This window comes from Plecotus auritus (genome assembly GCF_963455305.1).
Source record: "Plecotus auritus genome assembly, chromosome: 6".
Classification (NCBI taxonomy): domain Eukaryota; kingdom Metazoa; phylum Chordata; class Mammalia; order Chiroptera; family Vespertilionidae; genus Plecotus; species Plecotus auritus.
In genome coordinates, this window is record NC_137773.1 from 165,802,713 (window position 1) to 165,829,723 (window position 27,011).

Genomic DNA, 27,011 nt, shown 5'->3' on the forward strand with positions numbered 1-27,011 from the left:
ATCCCACATCTTCAACGACCACCCCTATGCAAATGATCTTGTATGTGTATTTCCAGCCCAGATCCCTCCTCTGAATTCCCAACCCTTGGTCCCAATAGCTCTCCTCCAGCATCTTCTCAGAGCTGTTCTCAAAGGCTCCTCAAACTTAGTTTGTCCAGATCCGAACTCATGAGCTCAATGTCCCAGCCCAAGTCCTCTTCTGAAATTTCTTCTTTTGGTCAATGGTACCATCTGTCTAGCTGCAAGTCTATAACCTAAGAGTCATCTGGGATATACTCTTCTCTTTAAACCCCAATGTCCAATCCATCATTACATCTTACTGACTTCAAACATCTCTCGAACAGTTGATGTCATCTCCATCTTGGCTATCATCAAGGAGACTGTGATCCCACCTCCTGGATAGTTTCCCTGGATTCACACATACTCTCACCCAACCCATTCTGCACACTAGGGTCAGAGAGGATTGGCACACCACAATCATGTCATGTCACTCTCCTGCTTCAATGGCTCTCAACATAAAGACAAAACTTGAATGTGATTTAATTGGCTAATCCAATCTGGTCTCTACCCACTCCCACTTTCTAGCCTCTTCTCTGAGCCACACTCCCTTTTCTCTGTGTTTCATACATTTGGGTCCTTCCTCACACTCGCCATTTTCCCCTCCAAGCACATGGCCTTGGCACATGTCATTTCCTCTGCCTGGAATATGCTCCCCTCCCCTTTTTGCCATGTTAATTCTTACTTATCCTTTATCTCTCTCAAGCATCACTTCCCCGAGTGAGGCTTTCCTGGCCTCCCTGACAGGGTCAAATGCCCCAGTTATTAACTCCCAATAGCTCTTCTTAGCACCCATTGCAGCTACAATTTTACCACTTTATTTGGGTTATTATCCTCCCCAACTAGACTGTTCCATGAGGGCAAGGACCATATGTGGTTTTATATACAGGGTGGGGCAAAAGTAGGTTCACAGTTGTTTGTATGGAGAATAATTAATATATAATAATATAAAAATAAACTGTTTTCTATACTCACAATTACAAACCTACTTTTGCTCCACCTTGTATTATATCCTTAGTGCCCAGCACAAAGTTTGACTTATAGTAGCCACTGGAAAAAAAATAAAAAGCTTTGTTGAATGAATAACTGAGTGAAGGTAAGGTTATCTAAGATGAAAATAGGACTTGAAGTGGATACAATGACAGTGAAGGAAGACACACTAATGTCTCCAAAGAATGAAGGAGAGTGACTGGGTGGTAGAATGGCGAAGAAAGACTTGAGGATCATGTAGACTAAGGTGAATGCCTCAGGGCATGGGCTGTATGAAGGTGGGGCATTATGGGAGTATGAAGTTAGGCATGGATGAAAGAAAAAAAGGCTTTCCCAGAGATTCCCCCTTTTGCCTGGGCCATATTTTCTTCAGATTAAAGAGGAAATACCCATCATAATCAGTACCCAAAGGCACTAAGAGTTTTCTTAGAGAAAGCAGAAAAGCCATCACTCACTAAAGGAAGTCAATGAAAATGGAGCAGATGGTGCCACCTCTAAGCTGGCCATTGAATCCTGCAGATCTGCCATGGTCCCACTTCTTCTTTTTTTTAAAAAATATATTTTATTGATATTTCACAGAGAGGAAGGGAGAGGGATAGAGAGCTAGAAACATCGATGAGAGAGAAACATCGATCAGCTGCCTCCTGCACACCTCCCACTGTGGATGTGCCCGCAACCAAGGTACATGCCCTTGACCGGAATCGAACCCGGGACCCTTCAGTCCGCAGGCCGACGCTCTATCCACTGAGCCAAACTGGTTTCGGCTGCCATGGTCCCACTTCTGAGGAATGGGTAAACTAACACAGAAAATCCTCCACTCCCCAAACGGCCATGTGGCACCTCACAAGCAGCTTTTTTTGTTGTTTTTTTTAAAATCCTCATCTGAGGATATTTTTCCATTGATTCTTTAGAGAGCGTAGAAGGGAGGGGAGAGACAGAGAGAGAAACACTACTGATGTGAGAGAGGCATATTGATTGGTTGCCTCCCACATGCCCCGACCAGGGGATTGAGCCTGCAACCGAGGTACATGCCCTTGCCTGGAATCAAACCTGAGACCCTTCAGCCTGCAGGCCGATGCTCTATCCACTGAGCCAAACCGGTTAGGGCTTGACTCTTTATTAAACACTAAAAACCAGATACTTGAGGCTTGAATTCAAACACTTTCTATGAAGACACGTACCTTGGTCCACCCAGGAAACTGGATAAAGGTGTCCTGGGGCAAGTCTGGGATTCCGCTGGGAATGGAGAAGTTTCCCACATAAAAGGCCGGGGGTGTATAGTTAGATGAGTGGGCACAGGCTTCACTGTGGTAGCTTCTGTCGTTGCCATGCCAGCCACCCATGTGGCACACAGCATTCTCAGTGTCCAGCGGGAAGATCATCCAGTCTGTGAGGATACTGGAGTTGAGGGTCAGGTTAGATATCAGACCCTGCAAAAGAGAAACAGAGCAATGAGCTGGGGTGGGGAGGAAAAGGCATTAAGTGTCTGTGTTCCAGCCCTGAGTTCCTGGGGAAAGCAAACTGGGATATGAAACACCAACAACAGTAAACGAGACTCAAACAGTGCGTACATCCAAGTGACACAGATCTGGCTAGGGAAGAAGCACATCTCCTTGGAAAGATGTATGTTTCCCAAACCACAGCTTTCTCTCTCCTTTGCAGGCCAGATGTCCCCGCAAAAGACCCAGAAAGGGGGTTGAGCTACTAGAGCTTTCAACCCCAAGCTCCCAGTCTTCAGTGTTTGATTCAGCAGAGCCATTGCTAGAATGGAAGAGAAGATGGGATCTGAGGAATGCAAAAGCACAGCAGCTCACTGTGGACGAGGGAGGGGACAGACTGCCCCTGACATAACCTGGAGTAAGCAAGTCTTGACCTTGGGCTCCTCAGCAGCACCTACAAGGATAATCACATCTGAGTCCACTCACCTGGTGTAAGGACTAGTAAATGAGATACTATACATGAGAACACTTTGTTCCAAGACCCTCAGCAGATGCCTGAAACCGCGGGTAGTATGTTTTCCCCTATACACACATACATACATACATACATACATACATAGAAACATACATACATACCTTTTCACGTAAAGAAAGCACTTTGGGCTTCTCTTTGGCATATCAGAATTGCCAGCATAAATACTTTTGTGCTTTGGGGCCATTAGTAAGTAGAATAAGGGTTCCTTGAACACAAGCACTGTGATACTACAACAGTAGATCTGGTAACTTAGACAGCTGCTACATGACTAACGAGCTATAGGCGTACAGCGTGGAGATGCTGGACAAGGGGATCATTCCAGGCAGGATGGAGCAGGACAGCATGAGATTTCATCACACTACTTGCAATTTAAAACTGGAATTGTTTCTGGAATTTTCAATTTAATATTTTTAGACCATGGGTGACTGTGGGTAACTGAAATTGTAGACGTGAAACTGTGGCTACTGAATCCATCAAGGCATAGAAAGAGCAGTGGTGATGGTGGCGAACCTCAGAGGTGTATTCTGAAGCTGCTCTGTTTGTCCAATGAGGGCAGGGGGCAGGTGTCTAACTTCCCCTTCTTGGCCTTTTATGTGGAAGAACACCCCCATTCCCAGTGAGATCCCAAATCTGCCACAGACATCTCTCAATAGCAAGCCTCAACGCTCACAGAGTAATTCAACAAACATTAGCCAGGCACCTGTGTGCCAGCCAGGCCCTCGGCTGGGTACTGGGGACCCGGAGACTACATTAGCATTCCTGTCACTCCATGTGTCAGTGTGGCTGCTGAGAGCCAGGCAGGAAGGCCACTAATTATAGCCTCTAACAGAGACATTTCTTTAAAAAAAAAATATATATATATATATATATATATTTTATTGATTTCATAGAAAGATAGAAACATCAATGATGAGAGAATATCTTTGATCAGCTGCCTCCTGCTTGCCCCTACTGGGGATTGAGTCTGCAACCTGGGCATGTGCCCTTGACCAGAACTGAACCTGGGACCCTTCAGTCCACAGGCCGATGCTCAGTCCACTGAGCCAAACCGGCTAGGGCACAGGGGCATTTCTGTTGGAGACAAAGGTGGCCCCAGCATGGCCATTCCCTAAAGCTATAATTGCCTTCCCTCTGAGCTGCCACATAGACAGGAAATAGCCCCAGACACCTGTCCTGTCCTAGACTGGGTGGCGCTATCATTCCCTCCATGCAGGCCTTTTCTCTTCTAGCACACAGTGAGATAGCAGAGGATCTATCTCAACATCTTTACATCCCCAAAGCACCTCACAAAGTGTGAGCTTAACAAAGGTTTTTGAGTAATGCTCTAAAAATATGTGTGAGAAAAACATATTTGGCCTAGACACCTGGACATTGTAACTGGCAGAGGCGAGAGGCAGGGCACCAAGGGTTTGCACAGTTCAAGAGTGTCATGGATGGTCCACACCCAGAAAACAGAGCCGACCCAATGCTTAGCTGACTTTGTTGGCAAGCGAGTGCCTTTCGAAAGCCGGGTGGGTTTTATAAGCAAAGGAAGAGCACAGTGGAGTGGTTTCCTCTTGCTGTTTCTTTCTACAGGATGACTGAACTCAAACACAAGGGAAGGGTTCTGTCTGCAGAGGAAAACAGGTCTTCAAAATAACCCAACTTCTAGGTGGCAAAACAAATCAGGGCAGGTTCATTCATCCTTGACAAAGCGCGTGTGCCTTTTTTTTTTTTTAGAGAGAGAGGGAGAGAGAAAAACATCCATACGAAAGAGAAACATCAATGGGCAACCTCCTGCATGCCCCGTTCTGGGGATCAAGCCAGCAATCCAGGCATGTGCCCTGACTGGGAATTGAACTGGCATCCTTTTGGTATGTGGGACAGTGCCCAACTGAGCCACACTGGCCAGGGCCAAAGTGTGTATGTGTGTGTTTTGTTTTGTGTGTTTTTTAATCCTCACTCAAGGATATTTTTCCATTGATTTTTAGAGAGAGTTGGAGAGGGAAAGACAGAAATATCGATGTGAGAAAAACACATCGACTGGTTGCCTCCTGCATGCGCCCAACCAGGGCCCGAGCCAGGGAGGAGCCTGCAATCAAGGTGCATGCCTTTGACCCTTGACCGGAATCAAACCCACGACCTTTCAGTCTGTAGGCTGATGCTCTATTCACTGAGCCAAATCAGCTAGGCCAGTGTGTGTGCTTTTAAGAATTGTTTCTATGTTAACAGAACTGAAGTGAAAGAATGTGAGAGCATATTTAAATAGATTTACAAAAATTTCCTCAGGTGGCTTAGGCACAGTCCTGCCAACCTTTGAACCTCACTCCTAACAGTAAGGCTGGTCCTACCTTATAATCATTGATATAATAGCCGTAGTTCACACGCCCCATGTTCTCCACCAGAAGGTCCAGAGTGGCTCCAGCTTTCCCTGTTATGTTCAGAGTGGTCACATAGTTCCGGTCAAGGACTCCCTGGGGGACCTGTGGGTTCAATGCCAAATGAGAATTACCTAAGGTGAGAAGGTCCACAGAGAGGCAGCTCCCTCAGTTAATTCAGCAGCATTTTCCTGCCTTGATGAGCCACTGGACTTGGGAGGAAATGCTTTGATGGCCCCTTAGTCCAAGTTACCGGCCAGGTGGTAACTTCCTCCAATCACTGCTTTCTTTCTAAACAGCTGTGAGCAAAGAAAGGTCTAGACTGGTTTCCTCTGCTCTGGAATGTTTCCCTTCGTGTCTATTTTTAATAGAAAGGGAATGGAGGCAAAAAATTCCAGGGGAGGATTCCCATCACAGGAACCTCTTCGTGTTCTCATAGCGCAAAAGGCAGTCATAAAAAAATAGCTTCTAAACAACATGGTGAGTTGAAACAAAATCAGATAAACAAGATAAAAATCAGAGAGTTAGGTGGAGTGTTCTTACCTCAAAATACCTGATACCACGAAAATTATATAATAGAATGAACGGAAACAACAGGCATTTTAGCAACAACATATTCCTAATTTTTTTAAAAATGAGATTTTAAAAAATTAATGTTACTGACCATAATCCACTAACACAACTCCTAGACTGAAACCCAAGAAACAATTGCCATCAGTAAACACATAACATCTTTAGAAACTTGCTCCCAATGAAAATAAAACCGCGGATGACAACGGAATGGAAATATTTTCATTTGAAATTTTCTGAACCAGTTTTCTTGGTTAGGAAACTCTCTTCGTGTCTACTTTCACATGAATGTTTCACTGAGAGGAATGGAAACCCTAACGTGTATCTTTGTTATGAAGCAAAGGTCTTTGTGGATTGTAGCTATAATTGTCATGAGCAATCCTTTTTCAGAATATTATTTTTCATAAATGAGTCACCACTCTGGTGTATACAAAATGGACCCCGTCATCTAGAAGCCAGGAAGACATGGGATGGCACTGGGCTGGGGAGACCAGAAAGGTTTCCGAGAGGGTGGGGCTCTGGGGAGGGCCCTCCAGGTTAAGAAGGGTGAGGGGGTGTATCAGGCAGATGGAGCATGAGTGAGGCAACCTAAGGTTGAAAAGGTGGAGAGAGTTCTCAAACACCATGAAACCAAGTGCAGACCACACATCCCCCAGTGGGGCAGATACGCTGTCCAGAGACCACTCTTACCCCATCTACGGAGACATAGGCCCGGTCGTGGACGCCCCTGTGGGGTGAAGAGAGAGGGGTTGGCTCGCTGCAGTCTTCAGGAAGTGTTGTTCGGTACAGCACAAACCCAAAATACTGGCGAGAAAAGGATGAAAGACAAATCCATCACTTTTGCAATTTGTTTTAAGAGAACTTGGTCACCCTCGATCTGCGTGGAAGTGATGCTTCTAAAACCATAAGGAACTGAAGTGCTTCCTCAGCCTCTGGGGAAAATTCAACCTGAAAGAAGGGAACTGGCTTGAGTTATTTATTTATTTACTTACTTATTTATTTATGTTAATTCTCACCGAGGGTATTTTTTCCATTGATTTTTTAGAGAGAGTGGAAGGGAGGAAGAGAGAGAAAAACATCGAGGTGAGAGAGACAACAATGGTTGCCTGCCACATGCATCCCAACCAGGGCTAGGGATCGAGTCTGCAACTAACTGGGTGTATGCCCTTGACTGGGAATTGAACCTGAGAACCTTCGGTCCGTGGGCCGACTTTCTAATCACTGAGCCAACCCAGTTTTTAGATCCCGGAATAACTATCACAGAAGTACACTTCAGGGAACCCTGAGGAGTCTTTCATCCAACATCCTTTTCCACATGAGGAAACGGGACCCTGGAATGTGTCCAGTGATTTGCCCTGAATCCCTAAAGGGGATCCTATCCCATACATCTAAGGTTACTTACGGCATCTCCAAAAACAAACCAAAGAAACAAACAAACAAAGGAGACAACAACAATGCCAAGAATGTTCGGCAAAACGTTCTCCGGGTTCTTGGGCTGAATCTGCTCTAACATACAAAACAAGAGTCAATCAGAAACTGTGTAAAGTGGAGGAGTGGGGGAAACGGAGATAGTGAGCAAAAGGGGTGTAGCCTGCTGCTAAGTCAGAAAGGACTTTGAGGTGCTGGTATCCCTGCTCCAAAGGGAGGCCCTAAACAGTCAGCCTCAGCAGCAATAGCACTTATGGCCCAGAGTGGTCTTCCTGCTGTGGACTTTAGCCCGGGTGAGCTGGACCAAACCTAGGTCAGTGGAAAGAATCCAAACCCAAATCCTTCATGGACCAGAGACAAAGTTTCTCACTTCCAGGGCCCAGCAAGCAAGGACGTGCACCTCGGGCAACAGGAAAAGTGATCTGAGGAGCTGACAACAGTGTTAACCATGTTCCTCTGTTGCAGGAAAGGCCCGAACTCAAGAAATGCCGCTGGTGTCGCCACTGAACCTTGAAGAACACCTTCCTTGGACCCCAAGTCTCCATCTGTCTCTTGTAAGTCTTAACAACTCAGGGGCTGGGGAAAACTTGGGGAGGCTTCCTAGAGGAGAACAAAAGCTGCGATGCTCCCCACAAAGGTGGAGCTGAGGCCTCCGAGGCTGGGGGTGTACCAGGGCGGCACCCCACTCCCCACGGCTGTGGCTTCCATGGGTTTCGTTGGAAATAAACACGTGTGGGCTTGCCCCAGACCCAAAACAGCCAGGGCTCAGGGCACCCCACCCAATCCGGGAGCGCTGCCTTGGTCCAAGATCAGAAAGCAGAGGGGCCTGAGAAAGAACACAGTGTGAGTGTCTACACCAGGGGTGGGCAAACTTTTTGACTCGAGGGCCACAATGGGTTCTTAAACTGGACCGGAGGGCCAGAACAAGAGCATGGATGGAGTGTTTGTGTGAACTAATATAAATTCAAAGTAAACATCATTACATAAAAGGGTACGGTCTTTTTTTTTTTTTATTTCAATAGTTTTATTCATTTCAAACTGTGCTCTGATACTGTGCTCTCCAGGGGCGTGTCTCCCTACATCACCACGATAACGTGTCTACGCATTCCCAGGGTGATGTCGGGGGACGCGTCCGCGGGCATTACAAGGAGCCTCTGGAAGATTGAGAGGTTGTTCCTTCTACTGAATGGGCGGATATAAATCCGGATATAAATTCGCCCACTCAGAAGGAGCTGCGGCCGTGTTTCCCAACGTTGCCATGTTAACACTGCTGCTGGTGAAGGAGCGGAGGGGAGAGCAAGAGAACCCTCCGCTCTTTCGGCTCCACGGGCCGGATAGAACAGCTGAACGGGCCGGATCCGGCCCGCGGGCCGTAGTTTGCCCACGGCTGGTCTACACATTAACCTGGAGCTCACGTCCCAGGCGCCGGCTGCTCTAGTGTCCGTGTCTTCTCCCATGTGCTCCATGCCTTGCCAGGTGGAGAAGGCATGTTCTGATTTATAGATGGAGACATGACCACACAGTCAGTGCGTGCTCAAATTAGAGAAAGAACTCTACCCAATGTGAATGAAAAACTGGGGGGGGGGGGAACCTTAATCATTCACTTTATCACACACGGGAGTTGTTGGCACAAAACGTTCTTGTAAAATTTCACAAGTGTAGGAATAGTAATTGGAGGCAAAAACACACTAGACTAAAATCAGATTTGCTATGATTCTATCATCTTATTGTTCAGACACCTTCCAGGAGGCAATCGATACAGAAAATCAGAAGGGCAGACCTCATTCAGAAAATGGGGCTGAGATCCTAACTGAGTCAAACTTAGCAATGGTAACAAAGGGACACGCTGACCTCATGGGCAGCCTGCGCACACATCACCTTTGTGGTGTTTGTGCCAAAAATGTTTTGCTAAATCAAATCAGTGAAGGACAGTCTACCAAGCAACTGGGCTGAGCTCTTCAGAAAAGTTCATGTGACGAGAGAGAGAAAAGAAAGACGTAGGAACTGTTCCTGATAGGACTAAAGAGGCATTGTCACTCAATGTAATGCATGATCATGGTTTGGAACCTGGACTGAAAAAAGATAAGCTATAGAGGACATTATTGGAATAACCAGGGATACTTGACTGTGGAAGGTCTATTAGATACCTGGATTGCATTAATATCAAATTTCTTAAGTGTGATCATTATGTTGTGGTCCTGTAGGATACTATCCTTTTTCTTAAGAGATACATGCTGTAATATCTATGGGTGAAGTGTCATGATGGTGACAACTAACTCAAAGGGTAAAAAAAATAAATAAACAAAAGAAAACAACCCAACCAGCAGTTGATGACATACACACACAGAAAGATAAAGCAAGCGAAGCAAATGGTACCACTTGGTGAGTCTAGGCCAGTGGTCGGCAAACTCATTAGTCAACAGAGCCAAATATCAACAGTACAATGATTGAAATTTCTTTTGAGAGCCAAATTTTTTAAACTTAAACTTATTCTAACGCCACTTCTTCAAAATAGACTCGACCAGGCCATGGTATTTTGTGGAAGAGCCACACTCAAGGGGCCAAAGAGCCGCATGTGGCTCGCGAGCCGCAGTTTGCCGACCACTGGTCTAGGTGGAAGCTATATGGGTGCCGGTTGTACTATTCTTGCAACTCTTCCAGATTTGAAATTTTCCAAAACAGAAAGTTGGAAAAGCTCTTAAAGATGGGGCAGCACCTATAGATTAAACACACATAAAGACACACACACACACACACACACATAAAGACACACACACACACACACACACACACACACACACACACACACACAAAGTGCCTGCTTTCTGTTCTCCTCAAACGCCAGAAAAAGAATCTCAAAGAACCTAATCTAGTAAGAACACCGTCCTTACACTTTGCTAACTAAGGACAAATAACTAAGTTGTCATTTCTGAGTATAAAATAGCGGTTCCCCCACTGGAACCTAGTAAGAAAGATTAACTAGATGAGAAGTGCACTGAATGTATAGCTTGTACAGAATCATGCTGAAGCAGGTCGAGCTACAACATATTTGAGTGAGAATAAGAAACGGGGAAGCGTAGGACAGATCAGCCTCATGCGTCACATCACGGCTACAGAGAGCCCGGGACTCTGCTGCTCGATTCCGTGGGGTCTGATTTAGCCGCTTACTATTTTGGTCCCTGTGCTCAGAACAGACACTGCAGGGCAGGGCAGAACACACATTTTCCCAAGTAGAAGAAAGGCGAAGCATTACCTTTGAAGGCCTACCTGTTTCACCTGGATAAATGTCAAGGGATAAAGGCTTTTGACAGGCCCCTTGGGACACAGCATGTTCAGAGCTTCCTCCACTGTCTTTAACTGAAAAGAAACAAAAGCAGCGTTCACTCACTGCCACCCCTTCCTGGTCATCGGAATGAAGAACGTCATTTGCAAATGATCCAAGTTACCAGTGGGTTTGGCCAAACCCCTAAATAAACCTAAATGGTTCAAATTCCACTCGGTCCTGTTCCCCAGTCACCTTGAATCATCTCTCGCAGTTCCCTAACTTTTGATGAAAAGTAACTGATGGGAATCTTAAAAAGAGGTTCAAACATTCCTGCTTGCAAGTACAACCTCCTGTATAGAAAAGGCCCTTAAAATAAACAAAAACCTAGGCTCAAGGCTGCCTCAGAAGCCTCCCCCAGCACTCCTGAGGGCAGTAACCCTGACGGCGCCCTCTGAATTTGCCTATAGCACACACCTTCTGTGCCATTTGCCAGTCGTATCCCCTTACAGACTATCACCACCCCCATGCCCAGTACATAGGAGCCACTCAACAAATACACACATTCAGTCCCAACGATTGTGTATTCCTGCAACACAGGATGCTCATTCTGGTGCAAGAACAACAATGGTAACAGCTACCCAACAATGGGTGCCAAGCAAAACTCCAGGGGCGGCAGGACTAGACCCACACACCTCACTGAATCCTCACAACTACCCAGCGAGGCAGGCCTTCTTGTTAGGGACCCAGAGAAGCTCACTTGAGCAATGGCAAAGCCAGGATTTGCAGTGAGGTTTGGCTCCACACCCAGGACTTCGCACGGCACGGCACCGGTTATCCATTCAGCCATGCACAAGGACGTTTTCCCACTTGGACAACTCAACTCACGGCAGAAGGTTTTAGCCTACATAACGATGTTCCACATACATTTAATTCAGTGAGATGCTGGTTTGCTCTCTTCAGTGTTAAGAAGGAAAAGCCGTTTCCGCTCACACAATTTTCTTTCACCGAGTGTGTGTTGGGTACTGAGCTAGATTTGTTTTAACAACGTTGTAGGAAACAGTTGCAGTTATTTTCTGTTGTATATATATATAAAAAAAATCCTCATGGCTCTAGACCCCACAAATGAACTTTTCCTCAAGTAGCAATGGCAGTGAAGGAGCAGAAGATGCTCCCCCCTTTACAAGTGTGATTCTCGTTTGATTAATCTAACGAAAGATGCCTATCAGGCAGAGAGACCGGCCACGTCCTCTCTAGAATGTAACACACGCATCTGACACTAGGTGGAAAAAGTTACAAGAACTCAACCCACCATAGTATCAAAGGGCTTCATGAATGGAAAAATATCATACAATCATGTTTGTCATTTGGCTTAAAGATAAAAATGTATGATGCTATTTTAGAATATCAAGATTCTTAAGAACTGTGCAATTGTTCATGTTTTGTTTTTTTTTCTTTCTCTCTTGCTTGTGAGTTATCACATGTAGGAGTTAGGGATTGTAAAAGGGGAAAACCTCAAGACAGAGATGGTCAAAACAAACTGACTTTGGCTTACGTCAATCTTGACTGTTAAACGTAACCTCTCTTCCTTTTCTCTTTTCCTGGAATAAAAGGTCCCTAACTCTTATTTATGATTGATTTCTGGCTTTCCCCCCCTGACGTCTCATTTACCATATAAACTACAGACCACAAAAATTAGGACGTGATTTTGAGATAGGAGTGTATAATTAGGGCAAAGCCCTATCAAAATGTCTGTGGCTTTTGAGAACCCCCTAAAATAATAGTGAATTATAAAAGAGAATCTCAGCAGCCATCACAACAAGGTGTCATGTTACTCCACAAAGGCTCCTGAGACTGCTTTGGGCAACTGACAATGGAACCAAAATCACTTGTATGATCTAGAACACCTCTCTACTCCTGCTCATACCCATTTGCTCACCCATTCAGCACGCATACACATCCTCTCACCTCCATGTCCCTGTTTTCTCAGAAACACCATCTTCCACATCAGTCTCACAGAAAACAAATTCACAGAAAAATAACGAACTGACTCCCCAGCCTAACACTTTCACCGACTTCTAAATTCCATTTCCTCACTTTCAGTGTTTCTGTCATTTTTTTCTTACCTTTTTCAGAGCAACTTTTCCATATGCAAACTTTGGTGTGGATGGAGGAATAGGGCCTTCTGGTACTTTTTCAAACTGTAAACCAAAGTGAAAAAAAAAAAAGACAGAAAAAAAAAGCAGCTGTTAAGCCCTCAGAAACACATTTAATTCATTTTTAAATTAAAAATTTAATTCATTGAATTCATTTTTCCAAAGGAGGGTCAAAGGCAGAAACCACAGTGCCAGTGATATTTTGGAAAGGCAAAGGAAGAAAGACTTCTTTCCAAGACAGGATCTGGGTAAGGTTTTACTTTGAAGTGTGTGTCTGTGTATGTCTGTGTTTTCAGCTTCAGGAATCATTCAAGTAATTATAGAACAAAGACTTCAAAACAGAGAGCAAAAACAAGTGGAGAGAATGAGGGTGGCAGCAGAAAACGAGTTTGGGAAGAAAAGGAAAAAAGGTACAGCATCTGAAGGGAGGGAACCTAGATAGAGTAGGACAAATATTATTTGTTGATTAAATCGTATTGGTAGATTAAAATTTTGTATCAATGTTAAAATTGCCATGGTTACATAAAAGCATATTCCGACCTATTCTTATGAAATATACACTGAAGTGTTTAGGGATAAAGGGTCATGATAGACGCAATCCTTCAATGGTTTAGAAAACCCAAGAGGGGAGCTGGGGTAAATGATGAAGCAAATAGAGTGAAATGTTGACACAGGTGAATCTGGGTAAGAAATACACAAGTGTTCTTAGTACAATTTTTATTCTTGAAACTTTTAGGTAAGTTTTAAAATTTTTATGAAGTTATTTTTAAATTTTAAAAAACCTAAAAATAAAAATACCCTATTAAATATGTGTGCATGCACACATATTAGCATCAGGAAATATGAGTGTAAACCCTAGGTCTTAGCAAGGTCTAGGTACATCTGGCATCTCCAAGTCGATTGCATTATGATTTTTCAGGATCCTTACATTTTGCTTGCTTTCTTCTTGTTTACCTTCTTAAATAGTAATTTTTTAAAAAGAAGAGGATAAAAGATTGGTTAAGGAAAAGCAATCGTCTCCTGACTCACCACTTTCTTATATTTTTCAGAGGAAACCATTTAAAAATCATTTACCTGTACCTATTTTTGCTTATTTGGTCTCTAAATAATATACTTATCTGCAATTTCTTGTTAGGTGCATTTATTTTTTTTAATGTTTTTTATTAATTTTGGAGAGAGGAAGGGAGAGGGAGACAGAAACATCGATGAGAGAGAAACATCAACATCCATCGGCTGCCTCCTACACGCCCCCTGCTGGGGATTGAGCCCACAACCTGGGCATGTGCCCTGACCAGGAATTGAACTGGCAACCTCCTAGTGCATGTGTTGCCACTCAACCACTGAATCACACCGGCCGGGCTTGTTAGATCCATTTAAAATATCATTTCTTCAATACATGAGAATTTAGCTCAGTTGTACTATTCCTCATAACTCCCTTTCTTGCCAACATGATCTTATCACCATTTTCAGTTTCTTTACTGGTTTAGCTCTGCAGATTTAAATAACATCTATACCTTTGTTTCTTAGTTCCACCCATTAAGATTATCTTTGTGTCCACACTTTTAAGGACAAGGCTATTTACATCCTTCCCTGAGCTCTCCTCCCTACTCCCGCCTCCAAACCATCAGCTCTACTTTCACATTGTCAAGGTTAAAACTGTCTGTGCTGTGGCCATAGGTCCTCCCTTTATCTGTATATTGACTCTAAATTCAAAATCAATCATTCTTTTATAATATTTTTTTTAAATATATATTTTTTATTGATTTTTTACAGAGAGGAAGGGAGAGGGATAGAGAGCTAGAAACATCAATGAGAGAGAAACATCGATCAGCTGCCTCCTGCACACCCCCTACTGGGGATGTGCCCGTAACCAAGGTACATGCCCTTGACCGGAATTGAACCCGGGACCCCTCAGTCCGCAGGCCGACGCTCTATCCACTGAGCCAATCCGGTTTCGGCAAAAATCAATCATTCTTTTATGACTCAGTCATAAAAAAGAATGAAATTTTGCCATCTGCAACAATATGAATGGACCCAGAGGGTTCAGCCTCGAGGTCAAAGTGTTAAAACCATGTCTGGTTGAGTTTACCCACACCAAAGAGAGTACATTACAAAATGCAAATGTCATGAGCTTTGTCATGCCTTCAAGAGTCATATGCAAAAGGCCCCTGGAACTTCCACCACTGAGCACAGGCTTGTTCCGCCTGGTGAAAAATTATCATCCCTGGGAGTCCAGGTCAGGGAAAGATATTATCCATCACCACCCAACTAACTCTAGAAATGGATTAAAGAAGAGATACATTCCACTGTGTAAGTCTCTGGTAAAGGAAAGAGGAAGGGAAAGCTAGATATGGGAGTACTTATAATCCCATTGTTTCTCTCAATGCAAGCCAAATATTTTGAATATCATTTAACAAACCAGCTAACTGACCATCTACAAAATCTCAGAAGAAAGAGCCCACTTTTAAAATAGTTTATTTCTCTCTTCCATACTTAAATATCCAAGAGGAAAGAGACGACTAGAGGTTAAGTTATAATTTATGATAAACTATTGAATTACATTCATTTCTGAAGTCTTTATGTCCTGCATGGGTTCATCTTGCTGTGGGCCCTGGTTATATGATTGGGATCCCCGGGTTTGCCTTTTGCTTGGCCCACCGCCTTTCTTGTTCAACTCTCCATATCCAATCTCAGCCTTCCCTGGACTTGAGCCTCCATTTCCATTGCTGACCCCAGAATCTGAGCTGCCCTAACCACTTCTTTCTGGAGGTTCTGGAGAGACACTTCCACCTGGATGTCACCAGGGGCATCTTGAGCTGAACAAGCCCAGGACTGAATTTGCTTCCCCCTCCCCATTCCCAGCCTGTGCTTTCTCTGCAATCCTCTATCTTAGTTGCTGATCCCAGTACCCATTCAGTTATCCAATGAAGGTTATAACCTGGACAAAGCAACAACTCCTTATTCTTTCTCATCTGCATTAAGTCAGTTGCCAAACCCTACTAAATTTAATTCCTGAATATGTGTATTTTTTTAAATCCTTACCTGAGGATTGTTTTTATTGATTTTTAGAGAAAGAGAGAGAGAAAGGAAGAAAGAGAGAAAGAAAGAAAGCCAGCTCTGGCTTGTTTGGCTCAGTACAGTGGTCGGCAAACTGCGGCTCGCGAGCCACATGTGGCTCGCGAGCTGCGGTTAGCCACTCTGTTGACTAATGAGTTTGCTGACCACTGGGATAGGGGCTTAATCACAAGGAACAACAACAGCCTGTAATTATTGGAATCGAGAGTCTAGGTCAGTGGTCAGCAAACTCATTAGTCAACAGAGCAGCAAACCGCGGCTCACGAGCCGCAGTTTGCCGACCACTGGCTCAGTAGATAGAGCGTTCCAGCCAAGGGCACATGCCCAGGTTGTGGACTCGATCCCCAGTAGGGGGTGTATAGGAGGTAGCCAATCAATGATTCTCTCTCATCATTGATGTTTCTATCTCTATCTCCCTCTCCCTTCCTCTCTGAAATTAATAAAAAAATATTTTTAAAAATAGTAGAAAGAAAGGAAGGAAGAAAGGAAGAAAGAAAGGAAAAAAGAGAGGAAGGAAGGAAGAAAGAGAGAAAGGAAGGAAGGAAGGAAGGAAGGAAGGAAGGAAGGAAGGAAGAAAGGAAGAAAGCAAGGAAGAAAGGAAGAAAGGAAGGAAGAAAGAAAGGAAGGAGGAAAGGAAGGAAGAAAGAAAGGAAGGAAGGAAGGAAGGAAGAAACATCAATGTAAGAGAGAAACATCAATTGATTGCCTCCCATATACACTCCAACAGGGGAATGAACCTGCAACCTGGGCATGTGCCCTTAACTGGAAATCGAACTGGTGTCCTTTTAGTGCATAGGACAGTGATCAACCACCTGAGCCACACTAGCCAGGGCAAGCCTTTTGTGTTCTTTTTCCTTTCCTGAGGTTTCGAATTGCCTTTCTTTCTTTCTTGTCTGCATTTAGATTAACATCTCTTTGGGTGGGGCAAATGTAGGTTTACAGTTTTTTTAATATGAAAAAATACAATCCTATCTAATAAAGAGGGAATATGCTAATTGACTGTACCACCCTCAAAGATGGCAGCGCCCACAGCCAATAAGGAGGGAATATGCTAATTGACTGCCACACCCTCAAAGATGGCGGCGCCCACAGCCACAAGATGGCAGTGCCCAGTCCCCTCAGCTCTGCCAGGGCCACTCTGCACGCCTGCCTCCGGAGTCCCCCAGTCCCCTCAACCCCCCGAGCCGGCCAGGGCTGGCCCAAAGCACAGGCAAGCCTTGGATGGCAGCTGCCCAGCCATTCAGGGCCACCCGAGGCTCAGGTAACCAGGCTTGCGCTGCCGGCAGTGGCAGCAGCAGAGTTGTGAGGGGCGTTGCCTTCCCCTGATCGCCGGGTCACCTCCCACCCCTGAGGGCTCCTGGACTGTGAGAGGGGCAGGCCGGGCTGAGGGACACCCCCCTTCAGAGCATGAATTTTCATGTACCGGGCCTCTAGTAATTAATAAATAATAATACAAGAATAAACTGTTTCATACAACTGTAAACCTACTTTTGCTCCATTCTGTATATGATATCATACAGGACTACTTGCTTCAAACAGATGCAAATATGTTTGAAAACAACAAACTAGACAATTGTGTAGTGTTTAATAATTGAAAAACCTACTTCTGAACATTTCAAGGGTCAAGGAGAAATCAAAATAAGCATGTTTTGAAGAAAACTATAATAAGTATATTACATCTTAAGATTTATGAGATGGAGCTATAGAAGTACTTGAAGGAAATGTATAACCTTGACTATTTATCGTAGAAAATAAGAAAGGCTGGATTTAAAAAGCTAAGCTTCAAATAAAGGAAGGGAATAATAAAGATAGGAACAGACAGCTTGAAAGGGAACAGACCAACAAGAGAGCTTGGGAGTCATCAACACAAATTCTGCAGTGATCGAGCCCATAATAAAAACACATGAGGAACATTTTAACCAGACACTGGAAAGTTTCAATGACATAGACAAATTCTTAGATAAGTATAGAACACATTTTTCTATATGTTTAGCATATTACATAATATAGATTTTACTATGTAGGCTTAAATAGAGACAGCATACTTAAACAAACAAACAACAACAACAAAAAACACACAAGGAAAGAAAGAAAGAGAAAGAAAGAAAGCCAGCCCTGACATACCATTTATGGGCAGAAAACCTGTGTTTTTTTTACTTCAAAACTCAGGTGACTGAGCAGAAAAACTGCGGGTTTTTTGTGTGTTTTTTTTTAAAACCCACAGTAGAGACCGGAAACCCTACCTGGGTGCTTTAGATGCCTCAAAAGGTCACAGCGTTAGCAGGACTAAGCAGTTCAGGTGCCAGGCCAGAAGAAATAGCACACACTGTCCCAGAGAGAACAAGGAGGGGTTGCTGACAGCTCACATTTGTACCTTGCTTCCACTGCCCACAGATTTTCTCTATGACACATTTTAGCTATTTATTTGGACATACATTTTCTTACCTTGGGTGTAAGTAATAGTAATGGCTACCACTTAGTGGACCACATGAGCCTTACATAGGTTCTTTTTCATCCTGACACCACACCCAGGTGCTGATGGTCCAGTTTTACAAATGAATAGACTAGTGGAGCAACTTGTCTGCAGGCTCACTCTCCATCAGGTTGGGGCCAAGACTCAAGGCCAAGTCTATCTGATGCGTCCCTGCATCCATCCTTCGAAACCCAGAGGCTCTAGGAAGTTGTCTACAGCAGTGGTTGCCAACCGGTGGTCCACGAACCACTGGTGGTCCATGAGGTCCGAAAGGTTGGCGACCGCTGGTCTACAGAGCACAGGGAGTCCAAGGCAGGCTCTGCCCTAGACCAGCCCACCGCAGTCCGTACAAAGCACCCACCTTCCGGATAACATCTCGCACAGCAAAATACTTCTCGGTGAGGTCCCCTGCCTCACTCAGGGGGGCGTCATAGTCGTAGCTGGTGGGCTGTGGTTGGTAGGGCATGTTGGCTCCTAGAAGACAAAAAGGTGCCACTGGTTACTCCTGGAGGCCCTGGGCTGGGACAAATTCTTTAGGATTCATGAGCTCAGCATTACGGAGGGAGAAAATAAAGGACATGTTTGAACCAATTGCTTTCTCTTTTTTTAAAAAAATGTTTTAAATTGATTTCTAGAGAGAGAGGAGTGAAGAGACAGAGACATCAGTTGGTTGCCTCCTGCATGCACCCCGATTGGGGATCGAACCAGCAACTCTTTGGTCCACAGGACGATGCTCAACCAATTGAGCCACACAGAGGTGGCCTTCTGAATGTAAGGTTTAGAGAAATCAGTTTCTTGCTACAAGAGACCTTTGCCAAGCACCGTGGAGTCTACAGAGCACTTTCCCCATCTGCTCTCAGCAGAGCTCACAGTTGTGACCCCAGTAGATCTCAGTGCCACAGGACAAGCAGAGAATCTGAAACGCTCTACAAAACTTGCTCAGCACAAGCAGTCAGGGCAGGGCTTATGGCATGACCTGCATCTCTGACTGCTAACCTTGTGGTCTTTTGCATAATCTCGAACTGTGTGGCCGAGAAAAGGTCAGTGGTGAAGACACAGGTGACTTGGCCAAGGACCAGCAGAAAACAACGGAGGGTTATCAGACCAAACAAAGTGGGAGATGACTGCGCACAGATGATGGACCCATAGAGACTCTAACGTGACCTTAAGGCCTCTGCGAAGACTAGAGAGGATGCCGGGTGTGCCTCTCCCATTGCCCTTCAGGACTAAGGCACTCACTTGTTGCCCAGCTGCTGGGAGTGTTGGCTGCTGGCGGCTCTCAGATGGGGCCCTCTCTGGTCATGGGCCCCTGCTGGGCTGCCCTGCTTACAGTTACAGCCCTCCCAGGATAGACCCTATCTCACAATTGACCAATGTAGAGATATAAACTCGGTCCCTTTGCCTCCAAGGGCCATCCCAGCTCCAGTCAGAGCTCCCTCTAGAATCATCTAAACCACTTGTGAAACCACATCACAGCCTAGTGCCGCCCTCAGCTCAGTCCTGCCACCTTCTCACACATGATATTCACGGGTACGAGATGGTGTGCAACTTTGGCTGTGACCATATGCCAGTACTTAGAAAAGTCACCCAAGCACGAGAGTCACATGGAGAGCTTGTTAAAACAGACCCCGCCTGGGATTCTGACTCAGCAGGCCTGGGGTGGGACCCGACTCGGCATTTCTAACAGGCTCCCAGGTGACAGGGACCCTGCTGTCCGAGGACCAGCCAGGCTCTGCGCCTCCCCTTTCTCTTCTACATTAGAGAGCAATTTGCAATGTAAGTGTGTGAGAAAAATGTTATTTTTAAACACATCCAACCTAAGTGTTAAGTAAATGAGGCCCCAAATCCAAGAGTTCACCTATGATTTAGTAACAAATCCTTCGAATGGTCCCACAGCTCACCAATGATGGGTCCACCCTGGGTGATCCTCCAGGCTGTGGAGTTGACACACGAGCCAGGCCGAACTAGTTCTCATTAGTTCTCTGCACAGAATCTGCATTTGGAAACACCTAAACCAACTGAATCGATCCCGTCATATTACTTTCCCTCATTTCTTTCTTTTTTAAATATGTTTTTATTGATTGTAGAGAGAGGAAGAGAGAGAGAAACATTGATGAGAGAGAAGCATCCATCGGCTGCCTCTTGCACACCCCCTACTGAGGATGGAGCCCGCAACCTGGGCATGTGTCCTGACCGGGAATCAAACCAGCGACCTCTTGGTGCATAGGACAACGCTCAATCCACTGAGCAACACCGGCCAAGCACTCCCCTCATTTCTTATTAGTCAGAGACAGCTGCCTGCCAACAGGTCTGCCCACCTCTGGGGATACAGATGATAAAACACATCCTTTGCCGTCAGAAGCAATGAGAAAGAAAACCACATCCCTTTTTGCAAGGAGCTCACCTTCTCCTTTGTGGTCCCTTCTCTAGTTCTCAAGTGGCAGTGGTTGTGCTGTCGCTGCACAGGAGACAATGCGTGCACCTGAGAAGTAGGTGTGGCCTCACTGACCCAAGGGGCCTCCTCACCCTTCTAGCTGCGGGAGAGGAGCTCCATGGTTGCCCAGCTGGGTTGAACAAGTGTGCCCTCCAGAAGCAAACTTCACAGGCCACGGGAACCCAGGCTGGGAAGCTGTCTGGTGGGTTAAAGGATGGACTGGCAAAGGAAGTCTTTGTTCCATTCCTACCAGCAGAATATTTCTCCGGATGTCTTCAGACCAGCAATGTGTCATAGAGAAACTATGCTAATTCAAGCCTCTTCTCCACATCAGGGAGTGCGAGCGAGGAAGGCAAAGAAACAGCTCTCCACGTGGTGTGAGACGTATAGGACAGCCTGGAGTCCACAGGAGCCCCTCAGACAGATGGGGACACACACAAGCACAGAGTGTGGTGCACATACTTGCACATGTATGTGCACCTATGTTGGGTAGGATGAACAGTGAGCTCATGACGTTCTTCTCTCATAGCTCTCCTCTGGGAAGCTGGCCTGAAGGATAGCGGGAAGCAGACTGGCTCTCCCACATGTCCCCTAAGAGACCAGGCCACACGGCAGCTCAGAGGCCTGGTGGTCACGGTAGGGCAGGGGCTTCAGACTGCAAGGGGTTATCCCAAGGGCACTGACCAGCTTTCCAAGACCTGACTTTGAGTCCAGGCTCCACCCCCTGCAAGCTGAGGGGGATACCTGTGGACTTGTTGTGTCCCCTGCTTTTCGTATCGATAAAGTGGGTCGGTAATTGTAGCCCAGCTGAGACTGCTATGAGGACTAAGTGGTAAAGGAGAGGTGGAAAAGAGCAGGCGTCCTCAAACTTCGGCCCGTGGGCCACATGCGGCCCGCCGAGGACATTTATCCGGCCCGCCGGGTGCCGCTGCCTGTCCTGCTTAGCAGCCGACTCGTCCCGGGCCCGCAGTGCACATAGGAATTTGTTCATAGTTTTTTTTTAAACTATAGTCCGGCCCTCCAACGGTCTGAGGGACAGTGAACTGGCCCCCTGTTTAAAAAGTTTGAGGACCCCTGGAAAAGAGGATCTCGTGAATTATGGCAGGGTAAGGAGGAAGGGAGAGGATTAAAGACAAGTTCTGTTTTTCTCAGTGGTAGTTTTCATAGTGTCTAATTTTTAAAACTATATTTTTTAAGCAGAACAGTAAGATTTTAAAAAATATATTATGAATAGTAACATTCCCAAATATATCGTCTTCATTCCTGGATCTGAATTCCATGAATGGAAGCGAGGTGGAATTCCTAGCTACTGAATGAAAAAGGATCCCAAAGTCTTACTGTTTCTAATGAGTAAACAGAGATACAGAGAGACGATCTAAAACTTCAACTACCAATCTTGCACATTATTGTCTTTCAACCAGCGACATTCGAGTTTTGCAATACCTCCATTTCTTGGCTCTAACAATAGTAACATTAATAATATTTGGAAGCTAAGCCTTCTCTTAGCCCATCCGACCCTTCACAAAAGACAGCAGTTCTAAGGGGGAAATTCATTAAGAGCAGATAATATACAATTACAGATCTTAGGAGATTTAGGTCCAAACTAACCCTTCAAAACTCAACAGTAGAGCATCCTTAATGATTCAGAGAGAATGATTTATACAGATATAAAGAGAGGTGGGGAATGAGGCTTAGAAGAAGGCCAATAGAGAGCACTGTATGTCTTTGTAAAAATTAATGGCAATGAAGATAATTTTGTCATAATCTTCCTACCAAAAAAAAGACCACATAGAAATGTAAAATGGTTCAGCCACTTTGGAAAACACTATGGCAGTTTCCTCATATAGAGTTACAGCCCGGCCGGTGTAGCTCAGTGGTTGAGCGGCAACCCATGAACCAGTAGGTTGCAGTTCAATTCCTGGTCAGGGCACATGCCCAGGTTGTGGGCTTGATCCCCAATAGGGAGCGTGCAAGCAGCAGATGACCAATGATTCTCTCTCTTCATTGATGTTTCTATCTCTCTCTCCCTCTCCCTTCCTCTCTGAAATCAATAAAAAAACATAAAAATATATAAATATATGGAGTTACAATGTGACACAGCAATTCTGCTCCTAGGCACACACACACCCAAATTGAAATGGATTCAAACAAATATTTATGCATTAATATTCATACATTGTTCAGAATAGCCAAAAAGTGGAAACAACCCAAACACCCTCAGCTGATGAGTGAATGAACAACATGTTGTACAGCCATACATGGAATATTACTCAGCAATAAAAAGAAATGAAGTACTGATACATACTACCATATGGATGAACCTTGAAAAGATTATACTAAATAACATAAATTGAACACAAAAGACTACATATTGTATGGTTCTACTTATATGAAATGTCCAGAATAGACAAATCTAGAGAGAGAGAGTAAACTAGTGGTTGCCAGGGGCTGGGAGGAGGGAGTGTGGGAAATTTCTTGGGTATGGGGTTTCTTTGTGAACTGATAAAAGTGTCCTGGAATCAGGTGGCAGAAATGGTTGCACAACTTTGTGATATACTAAATACCACTGAATTGTACATTTTAAAATCATGCATTTTATGATATGTGGATTATATTTCCCCAAAACAAAACGTTAAAAAAAAAAAAGACCATGGCAGAACATATATGCCCATGTGAGCTATAGCCAGAGACTGTGACCGAGGCCTGCCTAGCCAGCCTGCTTTAAAACAATAAGGTTCCTAAATGCATAATTTATAAACCTTAAAATTTTTTAAAAAAGAAAAATGATTTCTTAAGTTATATAGGCAATTCTTATATATTAGAAAATATAGATGACAAACACAAATAGAAAATAAAAATTGTCTGTAGGCACCCCCTCTCCCCCAATATCAAGCACCAGAAAACAATTTAGCAGAAGCTTCTGCAAACAGATGTTATATTGCTCTTACCATTCCAATAGCCAAAATTGGTCCCACCTATAAACATGTACCTACAAGGAAACAGAACAGACAGTACTTCACTGTGAGCCTACAGCAGTGGGGGGACGCCCTCCCCTCCAGAAATGAACACTCACAAGTTCACATTCGCCCCTTGGGCAAGTATATCCTGAAGGGATGATGCTACCACTTCAGTCTTGACTGTTGAGTGAGGTTGGCCCCAATGGTCTAACCAGCCAGTATAGAATTCAGAATTGACCTAAAAAGAGAAAGGGAGGTGGAGGTTAGGCTAGAGTCATGACCATCAAATGCTGGGGCTATTGCCCTGTAACTATTGCTCCAGGTTCCCCACCGAGGGACAGGTGGAAAGGGGAGTCGACATGCGCTGCTTAACCCAGAGCTGGGAGACCAGTGAGGACAGCATTGCCCAAACTCAAAACTCAGGCACTGATGAAATGGTATGTCTGGAAAGTTATATACCTGCATCAAAATTTTATTAACCCATCCCCAGTTTAAGTACAGTAGGAAAGTTTATTGGGCAAAAGAATCAGATGGCAAAATATTGTTATAATCAGCTCCAAATGGACCCTTTGGTTTTCAGATCTCAGGTTGACTTAAAGTGAGGTCAACTTGTCCAAGCATTCTGCAAAGCAGGCCCCAAGCCCTCATGGTTCTCCTGGGCATGACCCTCCCAAGCCCTTGGTCTAGAGAAGGAAAAAGAAATCTGGACATGTTCTGGGGCCTCCTCATCTCAGGAAGTAGCCCCGCCCAAAGTCTGTGAGTGCAGGTTCTGCCCTGCTCGTTAAGCAGAGGCCAGTTTCAGAAAAGGCTGTTTGTACCAAGGTCTGAACACAGGTGGCAACACAGACCTAAACTCGGATCCTGGCTCTGCCACTCTCCAGCTGTACAACCCTGGGCAAGTCACATGTTCTGTGAGCCTCATTGAAAAGGGAGACAACAATACTACCTAGGAGAGTGCCATGAGGACAAGTGAGATGAAGTAGGCAAGCACACGGAGCCCAGTGCATGGCAAGACATTTGCGTTAGTCCCCATTCTGTTCCGCTCCAGGGCAAGGCCTCAGGTCAAGCAGGAGCATTGCTGCTGCTGTCACTCATGTGTCCAGAGGGCTATGTTCCCACAATCCAGAAAAACCATGGGTCTGCGCTTCCCCCATCTACTGCATGTAATCTCTCTCTCTCAACCACCGTAATGAAGTTGGTACAAGCAGTCTCTCCACATTCACCCCCAATTCTTACCAAGGGTCCTTTGGGTTCATACTTCCTCTGGATTAGGAAAGCTTTTGTGATGTTGGCACCTGAACATGACCAGAGGGAGAAGAAAGGTCAGTCATGGGAATGACAAGAAGTTAAAGAGCCCTTGAAGGATTTGAACCTGAGGTTCCAGAGCTTCTTAACACTCCCATGGGTCTGGAAGACCTGCAAGTTAGCTTCAGGCTGCACTCACACCAACGGATGTGTGGGGACCACAAAACGTTGCTTCCTCTCTGAACAGGTCCCCATGGCCTTTCCTGACTGCACTGCCTGGGGAGTTCAAGTCACAGGCTTGACTTCTCCACCTGTCTTTCCCCACAGCCTGGGCATGTCTTACAGGATTCTCTCTTCACATAGACGTCTGGTTGACCCAGATGCTCCCCACAGGATGGGCCTGCTCTAAAGATACCAGTACTTCCTCTACAGCAGTGGTTGCCAACCAGTGGCCCACAGACCACTGGTGGTCCATGAGGTCTGAAAGGTTGGCGACCTCTGCTCTACAGTGCCATACACAATAATAGTGACACAAATATTTGCCAATTAATTAACAAATCAAAGGGGTGAATGTGGTCTAATTGTGTCTATCCCCAGATAATGGAACAACCTCTGAGTTTTAATTTGTACATCACCAGCCACTTGCTTCTCCATCTTTCCTTCTAAATATTCCGTAGGATGCCTGTGTCTTGTCCTCCCATGTCTTCGCTTCTCCCTTCCTCCTCTAAAAGGAGAAAGAATTTCTCCACAGAGAGGTCATGGTTGCCTTACATCAGTGAAAGAATGAGCATGGATACTGTCTCTCCAACCAGAGCAGAGGACACCCTGGTCCCAAACTTATGACCCACTGCCCACAGCAGATGTCCCAGAGTGGAAGTGACACTAGCCAAGACCTCCACATGACCCCTTGCTCTTGAATGGGTCTTGGATTCTCTGTAAGGCCAGGTTTCAGAAGAGAATGTGCTGATCAAGAAAGGTTACTTATGGCTGTAAATTTCTCACTATGAAGCAACAGGTGGCATTCAGATTTTTTGTTTCTCTTCTCATGAGCCTCCTCCCATGATCTGACCCTCAGCCAATGCCCACTTCCACACAAATGAATGAAGTTGGCATGAGTCCACCTGCCCCAGGTACACTGGCCTTGCAGTGGTCTGTCCTTCAACCCACAGTAGCAACTGTGCTGTCATCCCACCTTCAAATAACGCTTACAACACACTCGTGATAATCTTCCATTTGTCCCTCCCAACAGAAGTCTGTGCTTTTTCATCACTGTGATGGGAGGTGTGCCAGAGAAGGAGGAAACCAGCATGCCACTTCCTGTGCAGCTCTTTGCAGATGAGTTATCACCAAATGCTCTGAGCAGTGTAGTCGTTTCTAGAAACATGCAATTCACTTAAAGCCTGTTCTTTTTCTGTTTGGGTAATGTAGAAGAATCTCTTCAAAAACACAGTTACGCCTGACGAGTGTTGCTCAGTGGATAGAGGGTCAGCCTGTGCACCGAAGGGTCTCAGGTTTGATTCCTGATTAAGGTCTCGTGTCTGGGTTGCAGGTTTGATCCCCAGCACTGGTTATGGTGCATGTGGGAGGCAACCAATTGATGTGACTCACATCAATGTTTCTCTCTCCCCCTCCTCCCTTCCACTCTCTCTAAAAATCAATGGAAAAAATATCCTCGGGTGAGGATTAATAAAAAAAATTTTTAATACAATGAAATCCTTCTTTGGTGAAGGCAAGTATTGGACATGCAACATGCATGGAGTGTCTTATTCCTTGGACAGAAGAACAGTGAGGTCTTTATGCTACTTGAAGAACTGGTCTTTTTTTTGCGGGGGGGTGTGTTATAATAACTTTTTATTTTGAAATAACTGCAAACTTAGAGTAAGGTTGTAAGAATAGTATCAAAAACTGATATTCCCTTCACCCAGACTCTCTAATTGTTAACATTTTACCACATTAATTTATTAATTTATTTCTCCATGTAAAAATATACATATTTTGCCCTGGTGTGGCTCAGTTGGCTGAGAGGTCACCGG

General features: G+C 45.0%; 1 protein-coding gene across 1 annotated transcript in view; it reads right to left on the reverse strand.

The window, feature by feature from the left end:
• The window catches only part of GLB1 (galactosidase beta 1), a 66,746-nt gene that overhangs the window by 11,454 nt on the left and 28,281 nt on the right, over positions 1–27,011 (reverse strand). Inside the window, exons 7-15 of the mRNA XM_080671726.1 lie at positions 24,970–25,028; positions 23,850–23,971; positions 23,725–23,765; positions 18,704–18,816; positions 12,765–12,839; positions 10,644–10,733; positions 6,639–6,752; positions 5,352–5,483; positions 2,229–2,477 (exon numbers count right to left, since the gene is read on the reverse strand). Coding sequence (XP_080527852.1) covers positions 2,229–2,477; positions 5,352–5,483; positions 6,639–6,752; positions 10,644–10,733; positions 12,765–12,839; positions 18,704–18,816; positions 23,725–23,765; positions 23,850–23,971; positions 24,970–25,028 — 995 coding nt within the window. The remainder of the gene's footprint in view (positions 1–2,228; positions 2,478–5,351; positions 5,484–6,638; positions 6,753–10,643; positions 10,734–12,764; positions 12,840–18,703; positions 18,817–23,724; positions 23,766–23,849; positions 23,972–24,969; positions 25,029–27,011) is intronic.